Source organism: Marmota flaviventris, chromosome 13 (genome assembly GCF_047511675.1).
Source record: "Marmota flaviventris isolate mMarFla1 chromosome 13, mMarFla1.hap1, whole genome shotgun sequence".
Classification (NCBI taxonomy): Eukaryota; Metazoa; Chordata; class Mammalia; order Rodentia; family Sciuridae; genus Marmota; species Marmota flaviventris.
The window spans coordinates 70,653,223-70,680,103 of record NC_092510.1 but is presented as its reverse complement, the minus strand read 5'-3'; the positions used below and the strand labels follow the sequence as shown (position 1 = coordinate 70,680,103).

At 49.8% G+C, this 26,881-nt stretch overlaps 1 protein-coding gene across 1 annotated transcript; it reads left to right on the top strand.

The window, feature by feature from the left end:
- The first annotated feature begins 146 nt into the window (after positions 1-146).
- On the top strand, positions 147-25,212 carry Igfbpl1 (insulin like growth factor binding protein like 1). Its single transcript, XM_027930812.3, has 5 exons — positions 147-831; positions 17,242-17,351; positions 18,062-18,172; positions 20,440-20,593; positions 23,328-25,212. The coding sequence occupies exons 1-4, from the start codon at positions 387-389 to the stop codon at positions 20,587-20,589; spliced, it is 816 nt and encodes a 271-aa protein (XP_027786613.2). The 5' UTR covers positions 147-386; the 3' UTR covers positions 20,590-20,593; positions 23,328-25,212.
- Positions 25,213-26,881: the final 1,669 nt, after the last annotated feature.

Sequence of the window (26,881 nt, the reverse complement as noted above, 5' to 3'; positions counted from 1 at the left end):
TTCTGAAAATATACTGAACGTAAAATAAAAGAGCGCGTCCTCCTGTAATGTAATATTTGGAGCCAGCATTGCAGCTGAAGCCGGGGCATCCAATGCCGATTCCACCCCAGCAACCTCAGGAAAGTTCCCGCTCGGACTGGGTCTTGGTTTCCCTGAGAGTCTAATCGGATGTCGGAAAGCTGGTCTTGCAATATCCCTTTGGCTCCGAGACCCGGGCAGCCGGCGAGGCCACAGCGCTGCTGGTGTCCGGGGTCCGGGCTGCATCCAGCTGACACCCCGCGGTGCAGACCCGGCCAATCAGCGGCCGCGGGGCGGGCGGGGTGGCTGCGCCGCACGCACGAAGCGGAGCGCGAAGCAGAGGCGCCACTGCCGTCTCGGAGCAGGCCATGCTGCGCTTGTCGCCGCTACTCCCGCTGCTGCTTATGCTGCCGCCGCTGGTCCCCAGCCTCGGGCTCCGGGACGCGGGCGGTCGGCACCCGGAGTGCGGTCCGTGCCGCTCAGAGAACTGCCCCGCGCCCGTGCGTTGCCCCGAGCCTGGGATCGTTGCGCGCGACGAGTGCGGCTGCTGCGCGCGCTGCCTGGGCGCGGAGGGCGCCAGCTGCGGGGGGCGGGCAGGCGCGCGCTGCGGCCCCGGCCTGGTGTGCGCCAGCCGGACCGCAGGGGCGGCGCCCGAGGGCACCGGGCTCTGCGTGTGTGCTCAGCGCGGTCCTGTCTGTGGCTCCGACGGCCGCTCCTACCCCAGTGTATGCGCGCTTCGTCTGCGCGCCAGGCACGCGCTCCGCGCGCACTCCAGCCACCTTCATAAGGCACGCGACGGCCCCTGCGAGTTTGGTGAGTCTTCTGGCGTCCCAGGGCCCTGGCGGGTAGAGAAAGTGGGACCCCAATTCTCAAGGATGGGGGGCAAAGGATCCTTCTGCACAACCGTGGATCTCGCTGCCTGGGGCCTCAATTTCCTCTTGGGGAGCAGTATTTCGCATTTTGCTGGTGTTCAGATAGACCAGGGTAGAAATTCACATCCTGCGCTGGTTTATTAAGTGCTTGGAGACACCAACCCTGGAGAGAGAGGAAGTTTTGATAAGCGTGCTGCCCTCTTTGGTACTTAGGTGTCTGCTCATACAGTGATTTGCAGGCTGGCCTCTTTGTCCCAGGGAAACTGGGAACTGGGGAGAGGGTTTCTCATTGGGTGTTCCCAGGTGTCCTGTGCCAGGTGGATTGTTTGAATGGAGAGGAAGAAGAGGTGGAGCTCCTTGCAGGAACCCGGGAGTAATCAGGACAGAACACCAGGGATCCTGGTTTTGTGTGAGGCCCAGTCTAGGATCCTAAAGGAGCTGCCACCCAGAACAGCTGAGCCCTTTGGAGACTTAAGCTCTGAAAAGATTATTGCACAATCAGAGGCAGACCCAGGTTTTGTGGGTCTAACACACAAACAACTGGAAAAGTCCTGCTTTAAGAAAAGGAATAGAAAATTATGAATTGCCAGGGACTTAGAAACTTAAACTTCATTAACATTGCAGTACAACCATATCTGGGTGCTATAATTGCCCACCTTCTCTGTGTAATTTTTAAAAATCAAATAGAAATAAACCAAAACATTAGTATACAGGAATGTCCAGCAAAGCACCCTGCTCTGCTAGCCCACTTTGCCTTAGTGCCGACATGACCCACCCATGAGGTTTTGGGGAACCACTCATGTCTACTCTGCCTGGAGAGGGCAGTGGAGAGTTCAGGGTGAGTAAGCCTGTGGCTGGTGAGTCCACAGGAACGTGGCTTACCCTGGGCTTCAGGCTTCTGGGGAGGAATTCTGGCCTGGACCTGGAGACCAAGTACAGGCTAAATGCCTAAGTCAGTGGATGACTTAGGCTTCAAGATGGAAGCCTCAGGGTTGGGTGAAGCTTTTTCCAGGCCTTAAGAAGTGTCTAATATTGTGTTATTCCCTACCTCTCCAACATATTCCAGGTAGATGTACTCAAGTCCAGGAGATTCAATGGCTTGTTGAAAATGGGGCAGGAAATCTCCTGGCTGGGAAACAAAGACCATGTGCAGCTCTGTGTAGTCCCAGTTGACAGTGAAGTGGCCATTGCTATTCCTCCTTGGGCTCCCAGTGCAAGACAGAGCTGGGGGGCTTTCTGAGTGGCCTTGGGCCAATTCTTTCTCCTCTCTGGCCAGGTCAGCCCCTGGGGAACTATTGTTTAGGTCCCTTCTCCCTCAAACTCTTGTTTCTGCCCTGCGGTACTTAAATGGTCCTGTCCTTGCCTAATACTTGGGTTTTTTGTTTGTTTTGAAAGAACCACAGATCTCAAACCCGGAATGAACCACACGAGACACTGGCTGCAAGAAGCAGGAGGCTGTTTTATTCGTACACAGGCGCCTGCGGGTGCACAGTGGAACCTCAGCCCAAGCTTCGGTGACTGGCCCACCGGGCTCTAGGGCACAGATCTTTTATAGGGAACAGGGGGTTAGTTTTTAGCTTAGCACAGTAACAGTTATTCTATTGGTTCTTCTGAATCCAGTCTTTAGGTCACCTGGGGGGTAAACTTGTTTTTCACTATAGGTTCCTGGAAAACCACATAAAAACCACTTATTTTTCACTGTATGCTTCCGTTTGCTCAACCGTGCCGGTTCTTTCCCAACCATCCTGTTCTTTCCTAATCGGTTACACTTAACTGATTATCTGAAAAACACATCTGACGCTTGTGCAGGTGCAAAAGCACCCAGTTCCTGTTTTCACCCTGTTTGCTCAAGTTTGGCCCTTCCGGGGTTATCTATATGGAACATCTTGTGGTAGCATGGTGCAAGACTTGAAGTGCTACGTGCTGCTGGTGGGGTTTTGACATGGGGGTTGTGTAAGGGAACATCTTGCAGCTTCAGGGCACAGGGGCTAGATTTCCTAATGTTGGGCCTGGGGCCTTGAGGTCCTTCATTTCCCCCTTTTCTATATCATGGATATAATCTTATATCCATTGACCCATCTGCTCGGATTCCAGCATTATCTCAGCTGATGGCTCAGCATGTTGTTGGAGTAACTGATATTGCTGCGTGAGAACCATAGTTTGGATTACGGATAGTCTTTTTTTTTATAAACTGCATTAATCTGTTAAATATGCAGGGTCCAAATGTTAAAATCAACAGCAATACAATCAAGGGGCCGGCTACAGTGGATAATATAGTAGTTAACCAAGGGGACTGATTAAACCAGCTTTCAAACCAACTTTGGGAGCCTCGCAGGGACTTTTCTCTTGCATCTAGTCTTTCTCTGAGTTTTGTCATGGACTCCCTTACTACCCCTGTGTGATCTGTGTAAAAGCAACAGTTTTCTTTTAAGGCAGCACAAAGTCCTCCTTCCTTTAAGAATAATAAATCTAGACCTCGTCTATTCTGCAATACTACCTCTGATAAGGAGGTTAAGGATTTTTTCCATGCGGTCACAGAGGTTTCTGTTGCTCTCAGGTCTTGTTGTATTGCGGCCTCTAGAACCCCCAGCTGTCTTGGGCCTTCAATCAGAGCTGCAGCCCCAGTTCCAACCCCTGCCAACATTCCTGCCCCCAGCAAAACTGCCAGGGTAATGCTGATAGGCTCTCGGGTGAATCGAGTCCTGCCCATGAAATGTCCCTCAAATTTTTCTGTGGAATAATAGAGTAGCCTTGGATAGATCTGGACTAACACACAAAAATCCTTAGACTGGTTAAAGGTAGCTACCGCGACACATGGAGTAATCCCGGTGTTACATGCCCAGTAAAGACCTGGCGAGGGCACTATGTATTTGGACATATCAGAGGATGACACATTTACAGTGCGTGCACAGAGTTCATTTTTTTTTTAATATAGAGGAGCCCCCTAGGCATGTACCTGAACCGATCACTTCAGGCAAAGTTTCCCAGTCGCAACTGGCGGAAGCATTGTAGGTAAAACTCCCGTTAATAGCCACCCCTTCATAGTAGGGGGGGCTTGCCTGAAGGCAAATTCAGCAGGACTCAGTAAAATTGGGCTGGGTGGAATTAAGGGCTTGGTCCCCTTTCAACTAGGTCTGTCAGTCTTTCTCCTGACCCTGGTAGTGTAGGATTTGTGGCAACCTGCATGATTGGGGGAGTGGGGGGGTTTGGATAGGTGGAATTAGATGGGGGCATTGGCCTTGAGGGTGCCGGTTTATATCTCTTAGGAGGAGGAGGAGTCTGTTGATCCCGGAGTACCTTATTAGGGCCTACTGGTTGGGGGTTGGCATTTACTATTAATCTAATTTTGAATAGGACCCCAGGGTCATAGGCAGTCTGGTGATATATTCTTAGGCCCCACAGTTTTCCTTTTATCCAATCCTTTGATGCTTTGCCTGCCTGAGTAAAGGTAATGTTTAAGGGGTTGCAGGCAAATGTGGTACATGGCCCTTCCCCGTACCATAAGGTTTTGACTGTCCCAGGCACACTCTTACAATAGTCGGTAGAGAGTGGGGGATCATGTTCCTTTTCTCTTTTTACTTGTATTAAATCCCAAGATGAGCTTGGCTTCCACCATGCATCCCCCGTAGTTTCACATCCCCAAGACCTACAATAGTAACTTTCATGTTGCCCACATTTTCGTGCCTGCGACCTAGTTCTCCCGTCCCTAGGGCATACGTAGAAGGATTTCTTTCTTAGAGCCGCTCGAGCTCTCGGGTCTCTACACCCTGCTGGATAACGTGAGCAGGGGCAGCGTCCACTGTTGACGCACACTTCCGGACCTGGTTTAGCCGGGTCAGTAGTTGGGATATCAAAGTCACCTGCTCCAGCCAGCAGGTGACAAAGATCAGGCCCTAGGGTAGGCCACCAAGCCCAAAGGAGGTATTTTGCGGATGTTTTTTCCCAAATTATATTTCCTGTCCCCGATAATACTTGCCATGTCTGGCTCACAGACTGGTTGGGGTTAACTGATATGGGGAAGACAAAGCACAAAGCAAGAAAAATCAACAGCGAGTGAGTCTTATCTTTAGCGGATTCTGGGTGCGTTGCAACTTCCATTCTGGATCCGGAGAGGTGTCTGCGGACTCCTGTGGATGTGCAGTCTTCACGTGGGAAGCGTGGATCCAAGCAGCGATGCCGTCCACTTTGATTGCAGTAGGAGTGGTCAGCAGAATGGTGTAGGGTCCTTTCCACCGCGGTTCGAGGTTCTTGCTCTGGTGCCTGCTTACCCAGACGGTATCTCCGACCTTGAAGGGATGTGGCAGCGAGGGGGTTTTAAGTTCCTCTTTGTATGCTGCGGCTAGAGGCTTCCAGACCTCGTTCTGGACCAATTGCAAGGCACGTAAATGAGTCTGCATAGATGGGGTGAGGGAGGCATAGGTTTCAGTTTCATAAAAGTTAACAGCGGGTGGTGGGGCACCGTACAGGATTTCACAGTCCCTGTGGGCCTGGGGTGTTTCGGGCCCGATACAAGGCTAAAGGTAGGAGTTGTACCCAGTCTCTAGTGCCAGTTTCAAGCGTCAATTTAGTTAAAGTCTCCTTAATGGTTCTATTTATCCTTTCTACCTGTCCTGAACTTTGGGGTCTATAAGCACAGTGCAATTTTTAATTAATCCCCAATGTATTGGCCACCATTTGACTTACCTGGGAGACGAAGGCAGGCCCGTTATCCAACCCAATTGTCCCAGGTACTCCATACCTGGGGAAAATTTCTTTTAATAATTTTTTAGCAACCACCTTAGCAGTTTCATGCCGAGTCGGGAATGCTTCCGTCCATCCAGAGAAGGTGTCAACAAAAACTAGAAGATATTTATATCTATATATACCTGGTTTGATTTCAGTGAAGTCTGTTTCCCAATGGGTTCCAGGTTTATGGCCTTTTATCCGGACCCCTGACCCAATTTTGATCTTACCAGCATTTACCTGGGCACATGCTTGACAATTTTCTGCTATTTGGCGAAGGAGTTGATCCCTGTTCGGGAGATATAAAGTACCTTCCCCACGGTCTAAGAGCTCTTTCATCTTTTTAGCCCCGAGGTGTGTCAGTCTGTGTAGGGACTTCGCCAGTTGTTTTGCATTTTTGAGGGGCATGATAGTCTTTCCCTGGTATTTCCAGGTATTTTCTTCTGGGTTGTAAGTGGCCCCCAGTTTATGCATGACACTTAAATCTTGGTCCTCATAGACCCATTGTTCCTCATGGTCATCACGTTGTGGGTCTGCTCGTTGGGGCAATAGAGTCATTATCAGAAGTTGTGGCCCTAGGGCGGCTTTTTTGGCTGTCTCATCTGCTAAACGGTTTCCTCTGGCCTCTAGAGTATCCCCTTTTTGATGGCCGGGACAATGTATGATACTTAACTTTTTAGGCAAAAATAAAGCTTTAAGCAAAGCTAATATTTCAGTCTTATTTTTGATTTCTTTTCCCTCTGAGGTCAGTAATCCCCGGCGCCTGTAAATCTCTCCATGTATATGAGCCGTGGCAAAGGCATATCTGCTGTCTGTGTATACGTTTAGTTTCTTCCCCTCTGCCAACTTCAAGGCTTGAGTCAGAGCTATCAGTTCTGCCCGCTGAGCTGATGTCCCGCCCGGAAGTGCACTCGCCCATACTACCTCAGATTCGGTGGTGAAGGCCACTCCCGCTCGTCGTTCTCCATTGAGCAGATAACTGCTTCCATCCGTGTACCAGACCAGCTCCGCATCTTTCATTGGTTGGTCTGTGAGGTCTGGCCGGGTCCCCTGTGTCTCTGCAAGAATCTGCTGGCAGTTGTGAGGATCGGCTTCTCCTGGGAGCGGCAGGAGGGTTGCTGGATTCAGGGTCACCATGGGGCCGAACTGAATTCGGTCAGTGTCCAACAACAGAGACTGGTAATGGGTGAGTCGGGCGTTTGACATCCAGCGATCGGGTGGCTGGCGAATTATGGTCTCAATGGCATGAGGGGTTAATAGGGTTAATGGCTGTCCCAGAGTCAGTTTAGTGGCGTCCTTAATCAGAAGGGCCACAGCCGCTATCATCCGGAGGCATGGTGGCCATCCTGCTGCCACTGGATCTGATTTCTTTGACAGGTAGGCTATAGGTCGCCTCCAGGGCCCCAGCTTTTGGGTTAAAACCCCTTTTGCATAACCCTGTTTTTCATCTACAAATAGATCAAAAGGCTTTGTAACCTCCGGTAGGCCCAAGGCGGGGGCTGACAGAAGAGCCAATTTAATGTGATTAAATGCCAATTGATGCTCCTTAGTCCAGGTAAAGGAGTTACCTTGTTTAGTCAGTGGATACAAGGGGGCTGCTATCTCAGCAAACCCAGGGATCCAGAGTCTACAGAAACCGGCGGTCCCTAGAAATTCCCGCAGCTGCTTGGGACTCTGGGGGGTTGGTATACTCGAGATAGTCTCTTTTCTGGCAGCTGTCAACCAGCGTTGACCATCATGGAGTTCATAGCCAAGATAGGTAACTTTTGTCTGACAGATTTGGGCCTTTTTTGCTGACGCCCGGTACCCCAATAGTCCCAAAGTTTGCAATAATTCCTCCGTACCTGTTAGGCAATCTTCCCTGGAGGCTGCAGCCAGCAAGATGTCATCTACATATTGAAGCAGGATTAAGGAAGGGTGTCTTACAAGAAAGTCGGCCAAATCTTGATGCAAGGCCTCATCAAAGAGTGTTGGGCTGTTTTTAAATCCTTGTGGCAGTCTCGTCCAGGTCAGTTGTCCAGAGACTCCTTCCTCAGGATCCTTCCATTCGAATGCAAAAAGAGCCTGACTTTGGGGAGACAGTCTTAGGCAGAAAAAGGCATCTTTCAGATCCAGAACAGTATACCAAGTATGGGTAGGAGGCAAGGTGCTGAGGAGATTGTAAGGATTTGGCACTGTTGGGTGAATATCTTGTACCCTCTTGTTAACTTCCCTTAAGTCTTGGACCGGTCGGTAATCATTGGTTCCCGGCTTTTTGACGGGCAGCAATGGAGTGTTCCAGGGCGACCGGCAAGGTGTTAGAATGCCTTGGTCTAGGAGGCGCTTGATATGTGGCTTGATACCCTGGTAGGCCTCCCTTGACATAGGATATTGTTTAATATTAATGGGAGTAGCAGTGGCTTTTAGGTGAACGACTATTGGAGATTGTTGTTTAGCCATTCCCATTCCTCCGGTTTCAGCCCAGGCCTCCGGGTAAGAACTAAGCCAATAGTTCATATCTTCCATAGGTACAGAAGGTTTGTCAAACAGTTTATATTCGTCTTCCAATTTGAAAGTCAATACATGTAAGGGGGTCTGATTTGGCCCTGTGATGGAGGCACTCCCATCCTTAAAATAAATTTGGGCTCTCAACTTGGTCAATAAGTCTCTTCCTAGTAGTGGATACGGACAATCAGGCACATGTAGAAACGAATGGGAAACCTTACCTGTGGCAAGGTGTACTTCTCTTTTGGTGGTCCATCGGTATGGTTTGCTCCCGGTGGCACCTTGAACCCATGTCGTTTTGTGGCTCATGGGCCCTGGTGCCTGCGTCAGCACCGAGTGTTGGGCTCCTGTATCCACTAGGAAGGTCACAGGTTGCCCCCCTACTTGCAGAGTTACCCGGGGCTCAGGGGGGAGCTCCTGGCCCTGACTCCCCTAGTCTTCGTCTAAGGCTAGCAATTGGGAGGTCCGATTTGTACCTCTTCTGGGGTTGGGGGGTCTCTTTGGGCAGTCTTTTACCCAGTGTCTTCTTTCCTTGCAGTAGGCACATTGGTCTCGGTCTACACGGGGTTTGCTCCGTTCCCTGTCCCTGTTTATCTTGTCTCCCTGATGTCCTGCCTGAACTACAGTGGCCAATATCTTACTCAGTTCCCTGTTACGCCTCCGGTCTTTTTCTCTCTCTCTCTTATCTGATTCTTCCCTAAGTTTAAGGTCTCGTTCTTCTTGCATCTTTCTTTTTTTTTTTTTTTTAAATATTTATTTATTTATTTTTTGGTGGACACAACATCTTTGTTTGTATGTGGTGCTGAGGATCGAACCCGGGCCGCACGCATGCCAGGCGAGCGCGCTACCACTTGAGCCACATCCCCAGCCCCTCTTCTTGCATCTTTCTAATCCTGTCTTCTCGTTCTTCTGGAGTTTCTCTTTTGTTAAATATCTTTTCAGCTTCCTTCAGTAAATCTGCTAGAGAAAAATCCTGTAGGTTATCTAATCTTTGCAATTTAGTCCTGATATCTGGGGCGGACTGCCAAATAAAAGCCATAGAAATGTTTCCTTTCTGGTCCTCACTATCAGGATCAAAGGGAGTAAACCTCCGATAAGCCTCTTTTAATCTCTCTAAGAAGGCTGTCGGAGTTTCCTCTGACCCCTGGATAGTCTGTCTTACCTGAGCCAAATTGGTGGGCCGTCGCCCTGCTCCATGGAGACCCGCTATGAGTAACTGGCGATAGAGACGTAGGTGGTTCCTACCTGCTTCAGTCGCATAGTCCCAGTTTGGCCGGGTTAAAGGAAAAGCTTCGTTAATCAAATTTGGGAGTTGGGTGGGGCGCCCGTCGTCCCCTGGCACATTTTTTCGAGCTTCCAAGAGAACCTTTTGTTTCTCCTCTGAAGTGAGGAGTATCTGTAAGAGCTGCTGGCAATCATCCCATGTTGGCTGGTGAGTTACTAGAATAGATTCAATCAAAGAGGTTAGTGCTATAGGGTCCTTAGTAAAGGAAGGGTTATGGGTTTTCCAGTTATAGAGGTCAGAGGCAGAGAAAGGCCAGTACTGATATTGGCCGTTGGGGCCCCCTGTTTGTCGCAGGGGGAGGACTTTAGAGGTGTCCCCCGAGGCGGTGTGGTCTCGACGTCCCCGGAGTCGTCCCACCATGGGAGATGGATCCGGGGGAGCACTGGCGGTTGGGCCCTCCTGGTAGTTTTCCTCCTCTGAGGATTGTTGATCGGGTTCAGGGGCTTGTAAGGGTTGGGGCTGGTAAGGAGGAGGCTCGTCAGTCAGCAGGTCAGTCAGGGTTGAGTCTTCTGGCGGCAGAACCTTCTTTGGCGTTGCCCCTGATTTAATTAAGGTCTCAGATTTGTTAAGAACGGGGTAAAGTTGAGAGGTTTGAGAAGGGGGAGGGGGAACTGGGATGAGGGGAGCAGAAGGTTCAAGGGGCTTGGGTGGAGAGAAAGGAACCACCCAAGGGGGTGGATTGGAGGTCAGATCTTCCCAGGTGACAATGTAGGGTACCTGGTCGGGGTGTCCATGAGGACCGTGGGTGAAGATTTGGGATTTCACCTGTAAGATAAGATTAATGTTAAAAGTCCCTTCTGCTGGCCAGCCAGTGTTGAATGTTGGCCATTCTGAGGTGCAGAGTGTTTTCCATTTCTTTTTCTTGATTGTCACGGACAGGTTGTTTGCCCGATCTTGAATATCTTGCCAATGATCTAGAGTGAGGCTCTCAAAGGGGTGGTCAGTGAGTGCCCCATGTTAGTTGTGGAGAGAAAGTAAAGAGACAAACACACAGACACAAAGATGAGACCGAACAGGAAGAGCGCTGCGCGGCTTCGGTGGAAACCGAAAGTATCAGACGGCCTGGGAGAAGTACGTGTTTCTCCGTTGCCTACAAAGACAGTGTATCCCTCGGAAACACTGGGGGCCCCGAAGAAACGGGCCCCTCTGATCCCTGGGACGTCTCCCAGGGTGGCAGGGGAGAAGTCTGAGTTCGTCAACTCCTTCTCAAGCTGCCTCAAAATACTGGATGACTATGCATAGTCTTACAGACGCTGCGCAAGACACTGAACATTAGACCAACAAATCAGAGAGCTCGAGCTGGCCGGCTTACCTCCCGGTGATGTCGGGTGTCCTCCGGATAGGGATCTGGGTTGGAACCGGGATCTTGAATCTCGGTGGAACCTTCAAAATGAAAGAACCACAGATCTCAAACCCGGAATGAACCACACGAGACACTGGCTGCAAGAAGCAGGAGGCTGTTTTATTCGTACACAGGCGCCTGCGGGTGCACAGTCGAACCTCAGCCCAAGCTTCGGTGACTGGCCCACCGGGCTCTAGGGCACAGATCTTTTATAGGGAGCAGGGGGTTAGTTTTTAGCTTAGCACAGTAACAGTTGTTCTATTGGTTCTTCTGAATCCAGTCTTTAGGTCACCTGGGGGGTAAACTTGTTTTTCCACTTTATGTTCTCGGAAAAACCATAAAATTGCATCCTGTCCTTTTAGTTCCTGTTTTCACCCTGTTTGCTCAAGTTTGGCCTTTCCGGGGTTATCTATATGGAACATCTTGTGGTAGCATTGTGCAAGACTTGAAGTGCTACGTGCTGCTGGTGGGGTTTTGACATGGGGGTTGTGTAAGGGAACATCTTGCAGCTTCAGGGCACAGGGGTTAGATTTCCTAATGTTGGGCCTGGGGCCTTGAGGTCCTTCAGTTTGTTTTTTTTTAAATAATCTGCTTTCCTCAGCATTAAATTCACAGACAGTTCTCTTTGTCTGCAGACAGGTAACAGTCCACATTCAGGAGATGTAAGAAATGCTGACCTGGTTCCCCAGAATCCACCCAGTGCTGATGGTCTCAGATCATTTCTCCCTAGAGTGGTATTCTGTTCTTAAGAGAAAGACACTTTAAAAGACATGTAGAATAAATTTTCTATTATGCAGAGGAGACTGAGACCCAACCAGGGCAGGGGACTTGTCCAGGATGTCCAGTGAAGGCCGACTAGCTCCCAGGGACACCCTATCCACTGCTCTTTCAGGACAGGACTTGATAGTCAGGCAGATGGTGGTTGTCATGGTTACCAGAGTAAGGACAGATGGCAGATGGAAACCCCATACCCCTAATTCATTGAAAATTACCAAATGACAAGTAAATGTGACAGCCTCTCAATTCTGATCTATGGACTCTGAGGCCCTCCCCAGGCTCAGTCCCCAGGAATAAAGATGTACTTGGGGCCAAACGGGAGCAATTCAGAAGCTGCTTTTCATGACCTCATCAGTGACAGGCGTCCTGGCTCCTGAGCTCAGCTGTCCTTCCCACCAGCATTTGTGTCATAAACCGTCAGACCTGACACCCGTGCCCTGTCACCTTCTGTGCTGACTTGCTTGTGGGACACCCCCACCCCCACCGTGCCTGTGTCTTGGTAAGGCCTGAAGGTGTAGACAGGGAGATGTTTCCTTTTGTGACACCTCATTCTGTGCTGCCCTAAAGCCATCTTTAATTCAGAAGACACAGCAGGAGCACTTTTTAACAATGCCCCTGGGGACCCTGGTTGAAGGAAAACAGGAGTCGGAGCTGAGCTGTTCTGCTTTAATATTGGTGAGAAAATCACCCTTAACTTGACCAGAGTGAGGCGTTATTAAGTATTAATTAGGCTCCTCCCAGTGTGGAAAAGTGTCTGACACATGCCCCTGAGAGCCAGTGGGAAACAGTTTGGGGACTTAAATGCTGCTCTTTCCTTCTGTGCTCTGAAATGCCCCAAACTGCCTAAAAATGACAGTGATCCTTTGATCCACACAATGATTAAAGGCTCATGTATAAATAATTCTTTCCTGTTGGACATTGTTTTCGCACTCATCTTCTTACTGCGTTTCTGCAAATAAATTTGTTTTCATTCGAGAGGGCTCACTCCCATTTAATAGAAGGGAAAACTGAGGCATGCAGAAGGGAATTCCCTGGAGCCACCTGGCTACCCCAGCTGAAGGCAGCCCAGGTTTGCCTGGCTCCTTGTGGCTCCCTGCCATCCATCTCTTGCCTGCAGTGTATGAAGCCCCTGCAGCGGCAGTGAGCTCTTGAGATCCTGAATCTCAGAAAATTCACCTTGCTTGAAATTCCAGCTCCACTTAGAAACCCAAGGCGCCGCAGTGTTACCAGGTAACCAGAAGAGGCAGCGAATGCCACTTTGTGAGAGGGACAAAGAAAGGGGCCTCATGTTCAAAAGCCTTTCATTGCCAAGGGAGGGGATTTGAGGCACGGGCTGCAGGGAGCGGGATTAAGCTGTTCCACGTCCTATAGTGACTATTAGCATAAATTACCGGGGCTGCTCAGTGCGTTGATGATTAAACTCTTTGGTTGTGCACTTCTTAATACAAGCAGATGAGGCCTGGGGGATGACTTTTGATATTCTTTCTTTCCCTAGCACCATTAACTTTAAAGAAATCTCAGAGGCATTTGAGAAGATCTTTTATTCCAGCCATCGAGGACCCATTTAATTGACGGGCTAGGGAGACAGATCACCACACCCGATAATAATAATATTGATCCCTTTCATCTCTGCAGATCCCCACGGTCACATCCATTATCTGCCTGCCCCCCAGAGGGTGTGGCAGCAGACGCTCTCTTCATTTGCACACAGGGAGGAAATGGCTAGCAACTTGCCCAGTCCTGAATGCTCGGCACCTGGTCCCCAAGTGTTTGAGTCTCCCTGGCTTCTATTTGCCCACACTATGGTACTGCCCTCTGTGACCATGCGCACCCGGTGGCTAGCCATGTTACCTGCTGGTTAGCCTTTGGGTGGGTGGATTTGTGCCCTCCCTATTTCTAGGACCATTGTTAGCACGAGCAGAAGGACAGAAGCATTGAGCAAGGAGGAGCTAGAGAGATGAAGCTGGCACAGAGGTTGGGCTGACCAGGTGCCGTCCTCCCTCCTAAGGGCCACGTTATTCTTGTCAAAAGTAGGTGGGAAGGAAAGTCCTGGTTCTTCAGGGATTATGGCGGCTTTGGCAATGGTAAGGTGAGAGGATGTGTGGGTGCCAGGGTGAAGGCTGTGGGTCATGGCCTCTGGTGCCTCCAGGAAGAACCCTGATGGGCCCTGTCACCAGAAGCCAGCAGAGGGTTGCAATCAGGCCAGGCACCATGGAAGAGTCCGCCCCTGAGATAAGACAGCCGGCCACAACTTTGGATCCCTCTGTAAACTTTTACAGTTTGTGGGGGTCTTGGAATGCTTTCTTCTCACAGCAGCCCACAAGGAATGGGCAAGGGGATAAAGGGCCTCCTGTGCCCTTTTTAAAGAAAGCTGTAATCTCAGTGGCTCCGGAAGCTGAGGCAGGAGAATCCCAAGTTGGAGGCCAGCCTCAGCAACTTTTAGCAAGGCCCTGTCTCAAAAATAAAAAATAAAAGGGCTGGGGGTATGGCTCTGTAGTTAAACACCCCTGGGTTCAATTCCTGGTACTTACTAAATAAACAAACAAATAAATAAATAAAAAGGGGAAGGGCCAAATCATGACACTGGGAATGGTACAGATAGAATTCAAAGCGGGGTTCCTCTGTCCCAGCTAGCACACTGTCCCTCCTGCCTCTTGTAGCATCCCCATGTCATACATTTAGGGTAATAATGGAGACTGGGACTGTCCAAGCAAGGGCACAGTCCCTTGTGAGCTTTCAGGGCACACAGTGCATCAAATGCATTTTCTCTGTCCATGGCTGTGTCCAGTGCAAACCCAAGGAACGAGCTCTTAGGAGCATAGGTCCCCCACGTCGTAACATTGCCCTTTGGTGATCTGCTTTTTATGCTTTGCTGAAATCAGTCAGAGCCATCCGTAGGACCATATGCTGAGTCCTAGGAATCCTCCTAGTAAAACTTTGGACCTGAGGGTTCTTTTTGGGAACCCCTAGCACAACCCCTAAATAACTAATCTCTCATTGTAGAATGGAGTCCATACAGATAACAAATGTTTCACTTTAAAATGGAATCAGGCACGATGGGACAAGCCTGTTATCCCAGCAACTCAGAAAGCTGAAGCAGGAGGATCTCAGATTCAAAGCCAGCCTCAATAGCTTAGAAAGGCACTAAGCAACTTAGTGAGACCCTATCTCAAAATAAAATATTAAAAAATGGGGATATGGCTCAGTGGTTAGGTGACCTGGGTTCAATCCCCAGTACCAAAGAAAGAAAGAAATACATATATGGGCAGCTTGAGCAGTGCCCCCATCTGGCAACCGGGAAGATTCCTGGAAAGATGAACCCCTCAGTGCTTGGTTGTAAAAGAAGAGCCCTCAGCACACAGCAATGCCACATTGAGCCGGTCGTCATTACCATTGTTACTGAGAATATTATTGACTATGAAGAGCTGCTATAGATGAAAATGTCTTCAGTTTTAAAACCAACCATGTTACAATTAAAAGCAGATGATTATGGCAAAGCACGACATGAGAGCATTTTTTGAGATAATGGAATGGTTGCGGATCTTGGGAGTTACCTGACTGCCTGCCTTTGTCAAAACTGTGAACCACGCACCAAGAAGAATGCCCTGTCCGTACATGCAAATTTATGAATAAATAATTGTTCAATGTTCCTTTGAGTGGGGTCTCTTTTGTAAAAAGAAATGGTGTTTCCTGCCATGAAATCCAGGCAGACCCAGTATTGCCAAGGCAGTCTTCCTTAATTGTCGTTGTTGGAGAGAGGGAGGGTCAAACACGAGGAGAGAGGAAGAGGAAATGTGATTTGCTGGTTTATTCATTTAGGCCTGAAAGGGAGTGATGAGATCTCATTTAAAATGTATGACTTTACATGAATGGAAGTGAAACGCGGTGATGGAGCGTCCCCTTGGAATCTACTGGGGGCTCTGGAATAAGAGGCGGTTCTGTTTGTTCCCGCAGTGAGACATTTGGGGACGGGTTTGGGCTCTGGTGAAGGTGGCATCCCAGCGCCTGTGTGGCTGAGGAGGCGCTGGCAGGAGGATGTGAATAAATTAGCCTCTTTGTCATCGCAGATGGGGTCCCTGCCAGCGAGCCTGGATGTGGGACTCTGTGTGGCTGGGGGCAGGATAGAAGTCCATGGCTCCTGGGTAAACGTGGGCTGGGGTGGTCCTTCACAGGGCAGGCAGTCGGGCCTGGCAGAGGAGTGGCGGGGAGCCTCCTGGGTGGGGAGGGGAGTCCCTGGAGAGCTGTGGGGCACCCAGGGTCTGTGGGCTCCGGAGGGCAGTCCCGGGGTCAGCAGGTGGCCATTACAAGACGCAGGTTTAGCTCCAGGTAAGGATGAGCTTTTTTACCAGGAGAGCCTCCGAGGAGGGCAGGTGGTCTCCGGTGATCTCTGCACCAGCCCAGCCTCCTGCCTGCTTCTCTCTCTCCCTTAGTTCTCCTTTTTTACTGCACAAGCACCTGTCCCCTCTCAGGGCAGCCTGTGGAGAGCAGGGTTGTCTCTGAGTCACCAAGCCCCTGTAGTTTGATGGCCCTGGAATGAACGAATTTGTTCTTTTCTTTGCCAGGGATTTCTTCATCTAGTCTCCTCAGTTGGCCAGACCTGAGCCCCGTCCCCTGTGTCTCGCTCTGTCACTCATTCCATGGGTAGACCCACTCAGCAGTCTGGGAGCAGAGTTGTTATCCCCGTTTTACAGAAGAGGAGGCCTGAGCCAAGAGCATTTCACTGGCCAGGCCTTCACCTTGCACCTTGCCCAGGACACCTGGGCTGGATGCCAGGGTGCTGAGCTGGCCATCGGCACAAGTGAGACTGCAGAGATACACCTGGACTCCGAGGCCAGCTGTGACTCAGCAGAGCCAAGAGGTGCAGCCCCTGGTCCTGGGTGAAGTTCCCAGCCAGGCCCTGTGGGCTGGGGGAGATGCCCACCCAGGGAGCTGTGGGGGTGGGTGTATCCCATTGGAGGGAAAGCAGGGCACTGGGGGGAGGCTGGATGGGGGTCTGAAGGCCGAGGAGGCTGGACTGGGTATTACACAGCCCAGTGGGGGCAGAAGCTAGGGGCAGGAGGAAGCAGGGCGTGGAGCATGAACTAACAGTTTGTAACTTGATGCCAGGGTGCTCCCAGGTCCCCTCCAGAGAGCCCACCTTCCCCCTCCCCCTGTAATATTATGGCAACCTAGAGTGGCATTGCCCCATTTTCTGAGTAGCTCTGCCTCTGCTCCCTTGACCTCTGGGTTTCCAGGTCTGCACTTGGGGCCGGGGAGTCCATGGTGTCTATGTGGTGCCCATGCAGACAGAGGCATCTGGAGTGGACGGCAGGGCTCAGCGCCAGGGTGTGGCAGCCATTGGGCATGGCATTCTCCTTTGGAACACCCTGCACATGGAAACAGAAACGCCCATCTGCTTGAAGTCTCTGCCGTCGGTGATGTGACATTGGTGCTCTTGGAGTCCGCCACCCCCATCCTGTAGCTGAATAAGCAGATGGCAGCCAGGGAGGGGCCGGGGAGGAGGTATGCTGAGACCCAGGCTCTGCCACTGAGCTTGGGAAGTTGCCTGCTTCCTGGTGGTGAAACAATGGCAGTAGGTCACAAGAGCAGCAGAACCTTCCAGGTCTGAAGAGAGCACCCATCTATGATCCCTCGCGCAGGGCAGGGTCCCGCCAGGCCCTCAGCAGGCAGGGTGGTGTTGGAGGTGGGGTGCTTGGGACCTGCCAGGGTAAAGGGTGTGTTCCCTTGTCTTCTTCTCCCAGCTCCTGCAGTCATCCTGCCACCCCGGAGTGTTCACAATGTCACCGGGGCACAGGCATACCTGTCCTGTGAGGTGAGGGCCGTGCCCACCCCAGCCATCACATGGAGGAAGGTATTTCTCTCCAAGACTTGTGCGTCATTGTGTGTGTGTGTGTGTGTGTGTGTGTGTGTGTGTGTGTGTTGGTGTTGGTGTCTGTGCCAGAGAGACAAACATGGAAACTGCCAGGCAGGTATGGGTGGGAAGTATTTTTTCTTTAAGTGGTTTGTGTGTGTATATCTTTGTGTGGGGGCCAGAGGATTAGGAAAAGGTACTTTGTATATCACTTTCTGCCTCAGAAACTTTCACCACAGCACTCTCTCCGGAGAAGGGAGTGGGATTGCAATCCTTCCTGTGCCATTTGGTCCCTCAGGTGCCCAGAAAGTTCTGTCACCTATCCCACATCAGCTGCTAGGACCCAAGACCCTGCTTCACCATGGAGCTAAGTGGTTGGCAGGCTTGGCTGATGGCAGAAGCCCCAATCCCCTTCCAAACCCAGATCTTCCTAAAGACCAGTCAGCTTTGTCTTCTGTCCCCTTGTCTCCGCAGCCCTCTTAGTAATAAGACCAGCAGAATTCCTTCTGCCACTGCGGCCGCCTTAGTGGTGATGTGTGGTGATGTCCAGCAGGGGGTGCTGTCTCTACGCACATTTAGGAATGAGCTGTATTAGGGTTTCAGCCTTTTAGACAGTGAGAGCAAGCGTGCGGGTGGCGAGGATGTCTGCGAGGTGTCCTGATCCAGAAGTCCTCTCTCTACACTGCTTATGTTTTCTGCGTGCTCTGTAGGTCACACACTCCCCTGATGGAACTGAGGTGCTGGAGGAGTTACCTGGGGACCATGCCAATATAGCTGTCCAGGTGCGAGCTTCCAACCATGAGGCCACAGCCTGGATTTGGGTGAGTGTTTAGGATTATTGGGTGCCACTGACTCACCCTATGGAGCACCCTTGATCCTTGGGTAACACATTACCCTTTTCAAAGCTGTTTCTATCCATTGCTCACAAGACCATCTAGTGGCTGTGAGGTGGGTGGGGCAGGCTGTGTACCTCCTGAGAGCATAAGAGGTCTGTTGCTGTGGCCCTCAAAAGATGTCTTTGTCCTAAAGTGCAGGGAGGGGGAGGGGTTGCTAAATGGCCAACTTTAAGATGGGATGAGGAGCCAGGGGAAGTGGGCATGCCCATCATCCCAGCAATGCAAGAGGCTAAAGGCAGGAGAACTGCAAGTTCAAGGCCAGTCTGGGCAATTTAGTGAGACCCTATCTCAAAATAAAAAATAAAAAGCTAGGGGGGTATTACTCAGTGGTGCAGCATCTGCCTAGCATGCAGGAGGCTCTGGGTTTAATCTCCAGAACCCCAAAACAAAGGGGAGGGGAGTAAGCTAGATTACCCAATGGGCCCAACTTAAAGGTGAGACTTTAAATGAGGACAAGGGAGGCAGCATCAGGGTGGTGTGATGTGCAGGACTGTACCCACTAGTGCTGGCCCTGCAAATGGAGGATGAGCCCCAAACCAAGGAGCACTGTTGTCCTCTAGAAGCTGTACAAAGCAAAGAAGCAGATTTTCCCCTACGACCTTAAGAATTCTGCTGACACCTTGATTTTAGCTCACTGAGACTCTTTTGGGCTTCTGACTTCCAGAACTATAGATGATGGATTTGTGTAGCTTTAAACCATCGAGCCTAGGACGGTTTGTTACAGCAGCCTTGAGAAACGAATACACCCATGTGACTGATAGAGGGAAGAGGCACATTCAAGACCTCCTGCAGGGCTCTATTATGTCACTTGCAGCATTTTTGCTAAAATAAGGGAATGCCATATGTTTCAAAGGCTGGTGGAGCAAGGAGCTAGGGGTCCATGTTGAATAGTCACAGTTATCCTATCTGAGCCTCAGTTTCTTGTGACCTTAGCAGGCCTGAAACTGATGCTAGTTTTATTTAGAGACAGTGTCTCACTGAGTTGCTTAGTGCCTTGCCTTTGCTGAGGCTGGCTTTGAACTTGCAATCCTCCCGCCTTAGCCTCCTGAGCACCTGGGATTGCAGGCATGCGCCAACGCGACCAGCCCTTATTTAGTTCTTAATGGTATGGCCGAACACTTGCTGAAAATGTTCAACTGGTGTGTTCAGAGGGGGATGGTGTGCGTAGCCTGGTTTGCGAGAGATAGAAGCAGTGATTGGAAGAGAAAGCACAAGAGATGAGAGCCGGTTATGGATCTGGTGGTGAGCACTTAGGGACACTCCCCGAGGAAGTCTTATCCTCCATAGCCCTGGGAGGTTTGGTGATGCTTCACTTAGCTGAGGGACTCGGAATGCAGTGCACATTCCCTCATTTTCTTACAAGGAAAGATGGGGAAAGGTTATATCTGGTGGTGTTTTGTAAAGGTCACCCACATAAGGAACATGCTATGGGGTCCTTCTTTGGACAGTAGATTTTGGTTCTTTTTGTTTGCAGTATATTCCTCATAATCTGTATATGTCACCTTCAATAAAAGGGTCAAGTAGCTTATGTACAATGCAAAGGAATCATTAAAATGAGAGTCACAATAGGGAGCATGCTCCTCAAGAGGGTCCTGAAGAATGAATTTCACTGTGTGCTCTTCGGCAGCCAAAGCAAGAAGAGAAATAGCTTGGTCTTATTCTAAAGAGGAGCAAGTGTTCGGCCATACCATTAAGAACTAAATAAGGGCTGGTTGCGTTGGTGCATGCCTGCAATCCCAGGTGCTCAGGGGGCTAAGGCAGGAGGATTGCAAGTTCAAAGCCAGCCTCAGCAAAAGCAAGGCACTAAGCAACTCAGTGAGACACTGTCTCTAAATAAAACACATAATAGGGCTGGGGATGTGGCTCAGTTGCTGAGTGCCATTCCTGGTACCAAAAAAAAAAAAGAACTAAATAAGGGAAGCCATGTGCAGTAGTAGCACAAGCATGTAATCCCAGCAACTTGGGAGGTTGAGGCAGGAGGATTGCAATTTCGAGGCCAGCCTCAGCAACTTAGTGAGATCCTGTCTCAAAACAAAATAATAAAAAGGTCTGGAGATGTGGCTTAGTGTCAAAGCGCCCCTGAGTTCAATCCCCAGTACCTGCACCCCCCCAAAAAAAAAAACAAAACTAAAAAAGGAAGTCATTTTTGTCTATTACATACAACTATCTAAACATGTCTGTTGTATTTCTAGATCAACCCCCTGAAAAAGGAAGACGAAGGAGTGTACCAGTGTCATGCGACCAACATGGTCGGGGAGGCCAGGTCCCACGGCACAGTGACCGTCCTGGATCTGAATAGATACAGAAGCTCCCTCTCCCCCGCTCCAGCAGGCCTCCTGTGATGGGGTGATGTATACATTCTACTCATTGCAGTGTCCCTACGCCCACGTCTAAGGGATCGGAGGCAGTCATTAGATGTGTAATATAAAGAGAACAGTACATAAGTGGGGAGAGTAGAGGAAAGCAGGGCCGTGTGAAGATTAGCAGGCGGACCCCCTGTTATGTTCTGCACATGTTGCTCTCTGAGTTTCCCAGCATGCAATGCCCAGAGCCATGAACACGATGGGTGTCCATGAGATGGAAAAGCCAGTGGTGTTTTCAGTTTCTGAGGCTGGAGGGAATACTTCCACTGAGCCCTGAGAGAGGGCAGACAGTGTCATTGTGACGGCATCCAGGTGGAAACATTCCTGCAGAGAAGGCTGCTAGGCTTCATTTGTCTCTTCCCAGGACACTTTGTGGGACAGCCCTCCAGCTCCAGGCTTGCTTGCTGGCCCCAGCACTGTACGCTGCTTAGCAAGGGCTCTCAGGGGGAAGGGGAAGGGAGGCAGGATTGCTGCATCTCTTTTGGCCAGGTGGCTTAGTCTTCCTAGTCACACAGGTGACAGCTGGGGTCACATCTGTCCCCTGCCTACAGGCAACTGTGAACTTGGGAAATGAATCACTTTAATTAGCCCACTTTTGCTATATAACAACTCCCAAACCTGGCTGGTTCACAGCCACAAACATTTAGCTCTTGCTCACGTTCCACGCCACTGATCCGGGTTTGCTGTGGCTCCACCCCATGTCTCCTCACCCAGTACCTGCACCCCCCAAAAAACCAAACCCAGCTGGAGGAGCAGCCCCAACATGTAATATGTCCACTCTGCAGCAGAAGGGACGAGCAAGAAGCTGGGCCAAGCACACAGTCTCCTTTGAAGTTTCTGCTCAGATGTGATACACATCCTGCCTCCTTACAATGCAGGGAGGGAAGAAGAGCCATGAACAGCTTCCATCACTAAGACAGACCAACAGGGTCTGGATAGAGCAGGAAAAATTAGAGACAAGTGTGACAGAGTCTCTTAAAAGCAGAAGGATTTTGCTGGGTGCAGTGATGCTCGCCTGTAATCCCAGTGCCTTTGGAGGCTGAGGTAGGAGGATCACAAGTTCAAGGCTGGCTGGGGAAACTTAGCAAAACCCCAACTCAAATAAAAAGCAAAAAGGGCTGAGGATGGAGCTTAGTGGTCAAGCACCCCAAGTTAAATATCCAGTACCAATAAAACCCAAATGGACAAGAGCAGAAGGATTTGGCTGTGGCTTGAGCCACACAATGCCTTCGGCCTCTGCTGTTGCACCCACTCTGTGTGCAAGGCCTTACATCAGGTCTGTAGGGGATGCACAGAAAAATGTAAAGTGAACATTATTACGGTATCAGGAAGAGTGCTAAGGGAACAGGGGAGCTGTGCGGGCTTGAGGCAGGAGAAACATCCAGAACTGGGGCAAACAAGGAAGGAAGTGCTTTAGGGTTCAAGGGCAGGTGTCTGTGGGCAGTTAGAGGTCCCAGAAATGGCTAAGAAAATGTGTAAGTGTAACCATGAAGTAAGAATTCAGCAAAGAGTTAGGAAATCAGGCCTTCCTGATACTTGACTTTTTATTTTATCCATCTATATAAAATAGGTTGTTCTATGCATTGTAATAATATATGCCATATAGATAATACACACATTGTTTCATTTTGAGGTTTTGTGTTCCTTTGACACCGTGCAGGATGGAGCAACTCTTGCTCACAGGCCTCCAGGAGCACAGAGCTCACTATCACCTGCCGGGTTTCTGTTCTCACGACTAAAAGGCTCAGGGGTCACTCTAGTTAAACTGGGCTGACTGGGCTGCACGAAATAACCACACAAGAGACACAAATACCTTTTTCTTTGGGGTTGCTGTGATGGCTCCTTTGACCTTAAGGGTCCACAGAAAGAGAGCGCACACGCCCTGACCCCTTTTATTGAGGAGAAGCTATTCAAATGAGGCAAGGGGTCAGGTTTCAGGGGGCTGAGTCTATCTTCATGATGTCCACTGTCAGCAGGTTGACTGACATTAGGTAGGCCACACCCAAGGGCACAGTAAGAGGAGGGGACACACACAAGGCACTTCCATGGAAGATTCTATCCTAAATAGGGCAAGGGGTTAATTACAAAGGAACAGGTGAGCATAGCTTCACCCATGGGGCTGTAGCAAGACACACCCATTTCTGTGACTGAGCACCTCAGCACCCAGCTGGGGAGTGTAACTCAGTCACCCATAAGCTTGGCCTCCCACAATCACCAGACAACCACTTGGCATTTTCCATTGGCTGAAAAGTCTCCTGTCATATCAGGCTGGAGTCACCTCCCTGGAAAATCCACCCATTGGTCTAAAATGCCCCACAGAGCCAGGTGCAGTGGCATACGCCCATAATCTCAGCAACTCAGGAGGCTAAGGCAGGAGGATCACAAGTTTGAGGTCAGCCTCAGCAACTTAGAGAGGCCCTGAGCAACTGAGCGAGACCTTGTCTCAAAATAAAAAATGAAAAGGGCTGGGATGTGGCTCAGAGGTTAAGTGCCCTTGGGTTCAATTCCTGGTAGATACACAGATAATAGATAGATAGTTAATAGATAGGTAGGCAGCCCCACGAAGCCCTTCTCAGGCTCCCAGTCCCTCCATCTGCACCTTTTGTGCTGAGGATACTGAATTTAAAGATGATTTCCTCCACTTCCCAATAAACACAGGGTTGGTCGTAACAGAACAGTCTTCTTTTCTCTAATCCCCACTCCCCTTTTCTTTCCAGGGTCTCCGAGACATTGATCACGGGATGATGGAGAAGTCGAGTCACGGATCTTGTTGTTTGGGAAGACTAAGGAAAAAACTGTTTCTGTACATAACCCCTTTTGTATGTTTTTTAAAATTGGATGCAAACTAGATTCATATGCAGATGTAGTTTTTAGCAGGGCAGACAGTGGGGAAACAGAGGTGCATGTAGCTTTTTTTACACTTTGGGAATGAATCCTTTTGTAACTGTTCCCTCCCAGGGAAAAGCACATAGTATTTGTCATTCTAAAGGGCTCACAACAAGGCATGTGCCCACTGTGACTCTTTACCTCAGAGTCCGTGACTGATAAGTGGGCACTCTGTGACTTAATGTGTGATAAGAAGGAGAGAAGAGGGCCCTGGCTCTCCTTGGCCTGCTGCGTGACCTGAACAGGTCCTTTCCCCTCTCTGGACCTTGGTCTCTCCACCTGTGATTGTGGCATTTGGACTAGATATTACTTACCAGGGCCCCTTCTAGCCCTTCCATCTTAGAGCAAGATGGTCCCATGCAAAAAAAAATATAGAGAGATAGATAGAAGTATAGTCCTCGCATGTTTTTTAAGATAATGTTCCTTCAAAAACAAATCGTGGCCTCATAACAGAGTGTGCTCATACAGATGCATGACGTACAGCTGTCACGGCTCTCCTCCTCCTGCCTTTTTCCAATTCTAAGTAGACTTAGTCCTAGATGGACAGTCTTCTGGACTCAGAAGCCCCTTGGCTGGTGTTTGGGGACCAAGCCATCCACTTGTTAGCCCATCCCTCCCTAAGTAGGTGGCAGTGCAGGCCTGGCTTCTAACCTCACCTTGTTGAAAGGGGGCCGGGTCAGCTCTGGCCTGTGGAGTCACGGTGAAGTACAACACATTTTACTTAGAGACGTGTTGACCTCCCTCAAGGATAAAGCTTTTTTTTTCCTTATGAAAAAAGGGGAATATTTACTATCTGGTCCAAAACAGTATATTTCTAGGTGATTACAATTTCTGAACATGAGAATTTGGATCTCCCACTGTGGACAGCCCTTCAAGTCCATGAAACACCTTCCCACCCATGATCCTGACCCTAGGAGGGTAAGCAGGGCAGGAATTAAAGGTCCCGCCCTTGTTACAGACAAAGACACACCGGGTCCTAGGAGGGAAGCTTCTGGAAACCAGATGAGTGATTTTCAAACGTTGCAACATCGGGACCCCTTCTTTGAATGAAGTCAGATTTGAAGTTGATTGAATTGGCTGCTATTGGCTATGGGGTGTTGGAGCTGCCAAGGGACCTGCTCACATCCCCTCCCCACTGGGCACCTCCTGCCCGTCTCCCCTCCTTGCACTGTGACTAGGGTCTGCCATTGATTCCCTATGAACTGTGTGGCTGAGAGATGACTCAGCCAGACACTTAGTGAGATTATGTCAGAAGAAATAGGGACACAGTGGCTCCGGAGAGGTAGCCCAACGATATCATGCACCTAACAACACGCACATTCTGCAAAATCAGATGAATCACCTCAAATTTGCCTTGTCAAAATTAGACAGCAGGATCTAGACCCAGAAAATAGGGCGGATGGAGCCCCATGGTGGAAGCCAAGTATCCTGACCACATGGGGCTGGATTTAACATATATCTACGTGCAAACATAAATAAAATAATAAATGCTGTATTGTCCGAAATTTTCACCAGGACCCAAAAAGCAGATTAACATAATTTTCCAACTTAATGGCTTGTCACCTGGGAGAGCCCAGACCTCTTCTCAGACCTAGAACGTGAAGCATGATCCCCTCCCCCAGCCCTCCTGTCAAGCCTGTCTTCTACCCATATTTTCATAGATGCCATGATGTCCCAATTCCTGCACCCTGAAAATAAATGTTTTTAAGGATGGTCTTTGTGGTTTCTGTCCTAGGTTGTGGCTGTAGATTTACTCCAGGTCCCAGTGACACTTCTCAGCCATCTCTCCGGCATCTTGTCCTATTTTTCCCTGCTTACATCAGCTACTTCAGTCCAACCCTGCTTACCCTTCATACCTGCCCCCCTTACTTGCAATTTTTCACCAGCCCTAAACCCCTGACACTATGGATTCTTCTAAGGCCCCCTGAATTTGCATGTCCAGCTATACAAGCATTCTAATATTCCATTCACTCACTGAAGTTAATTTTATTATGATGATTTTGTATCAGGGATTGGACCCAGGGGCACTTGCCACTGAGCCACATCCTCAGCCCTTTTTATTTTCTGATTTAGAGACAGGGTCTCACTAAGTTTCTTAAGAGCCCCACTAAGTTGCTGAGTCTGGCTTTGAACTTGTGATCCTCCTGCCTCAGCCTCCCGAGCCGCTGGGATTACAGGCGTGCACCACCGCGCCCAGCTCATTCACTGATGTGAACTCTGTCAACTCCCAGGCACACACTGAGCAGCATTCTCCAGGAGCCTGGAGGCTGTGAGACGCCAGGAAGGGAGGGCACATGCCCAGGTGCCAGTGGGCCACGACATACCAAGAGCCTTTTTGAAGCTGGCTGCCTGGCTGTCCGGCTGCCCAGTAAGATATTCTGAGAGAAAACAAACATTCTGATAACATTTATTATAGCATATCACTATTGTTCTATTTTATTATGTTATTGTTTTAATGCTTACTATGCCTAATTTATATTCAACATTGTAGGCATATATTGTACATATAGGAAACCCACAGTATATGGAGGCTTTGGTACACTCCATAGTTTCGGGTGTCCACTCTCGTAAGGATAGGAGGGTCTGCAATAATCCTTAAGTGAGTGTTTGCCCAAATGTACCCACTTTTTACCTTAAACCAAAAAACGGCTGGTTTTTTAGTCAAGGTGGATTTTTCCTTCAGGTTTCAGGGTGAAATTAATTCCTATGTCTTTAAAAAACATTGCTCTCCCCTCTCTCCCAGGGATGGGTGATACAGGGACAATGAATAAGAACAAGCGAATCAGTCGGCAGCAGAGTCTGCTCTAATGAATTTCCTCATTCCCAGCCTTTGCCTGGGCCTCTTGAACATTAAATCAGAGAATGGTTATTATGTGATATTTTAATTAATTAAGGGAAATCACAGTACTCTGGTGTCTGCAGTTTAATGAATTCAGGACGTGGAGCCCATCACCCAGGGCAGGACTGGATGGCTGGCTCGTCCACGCCGGCTGGCTCAGGGCTGCCTTGGAGTTCAGCCTTGACTGCCTCCAGGGCTAAGAAGTGCCTGGTACCAGGAGATAGAGATACCTGTCTTATCAGCCACCACTCTTCCTGTGCCTAAATCTCCCCCCACCCATGATATTAAGGAGAGGTTGACTGTTGAGCAGAGTGGAAATTGGAGGGGACGGAAGCCTCCTTTCCCCTGAATGAACTGACCCTTCGAACACATTTGCAGAGCACGCGCTGTGCCCCAGGCACTGCATGCTCCGGAGTCTCAGCCCTGGCACGGAAAGCTGCCCATGGTACCAAGCATGGACCCGGATCTGTGCTGCGGAAGGTGTGGGCAGGGTGGCTTGGGAAGAATGGGCATTCGTTGGAGGACCTGGAGCCAAGGTGGAGCACT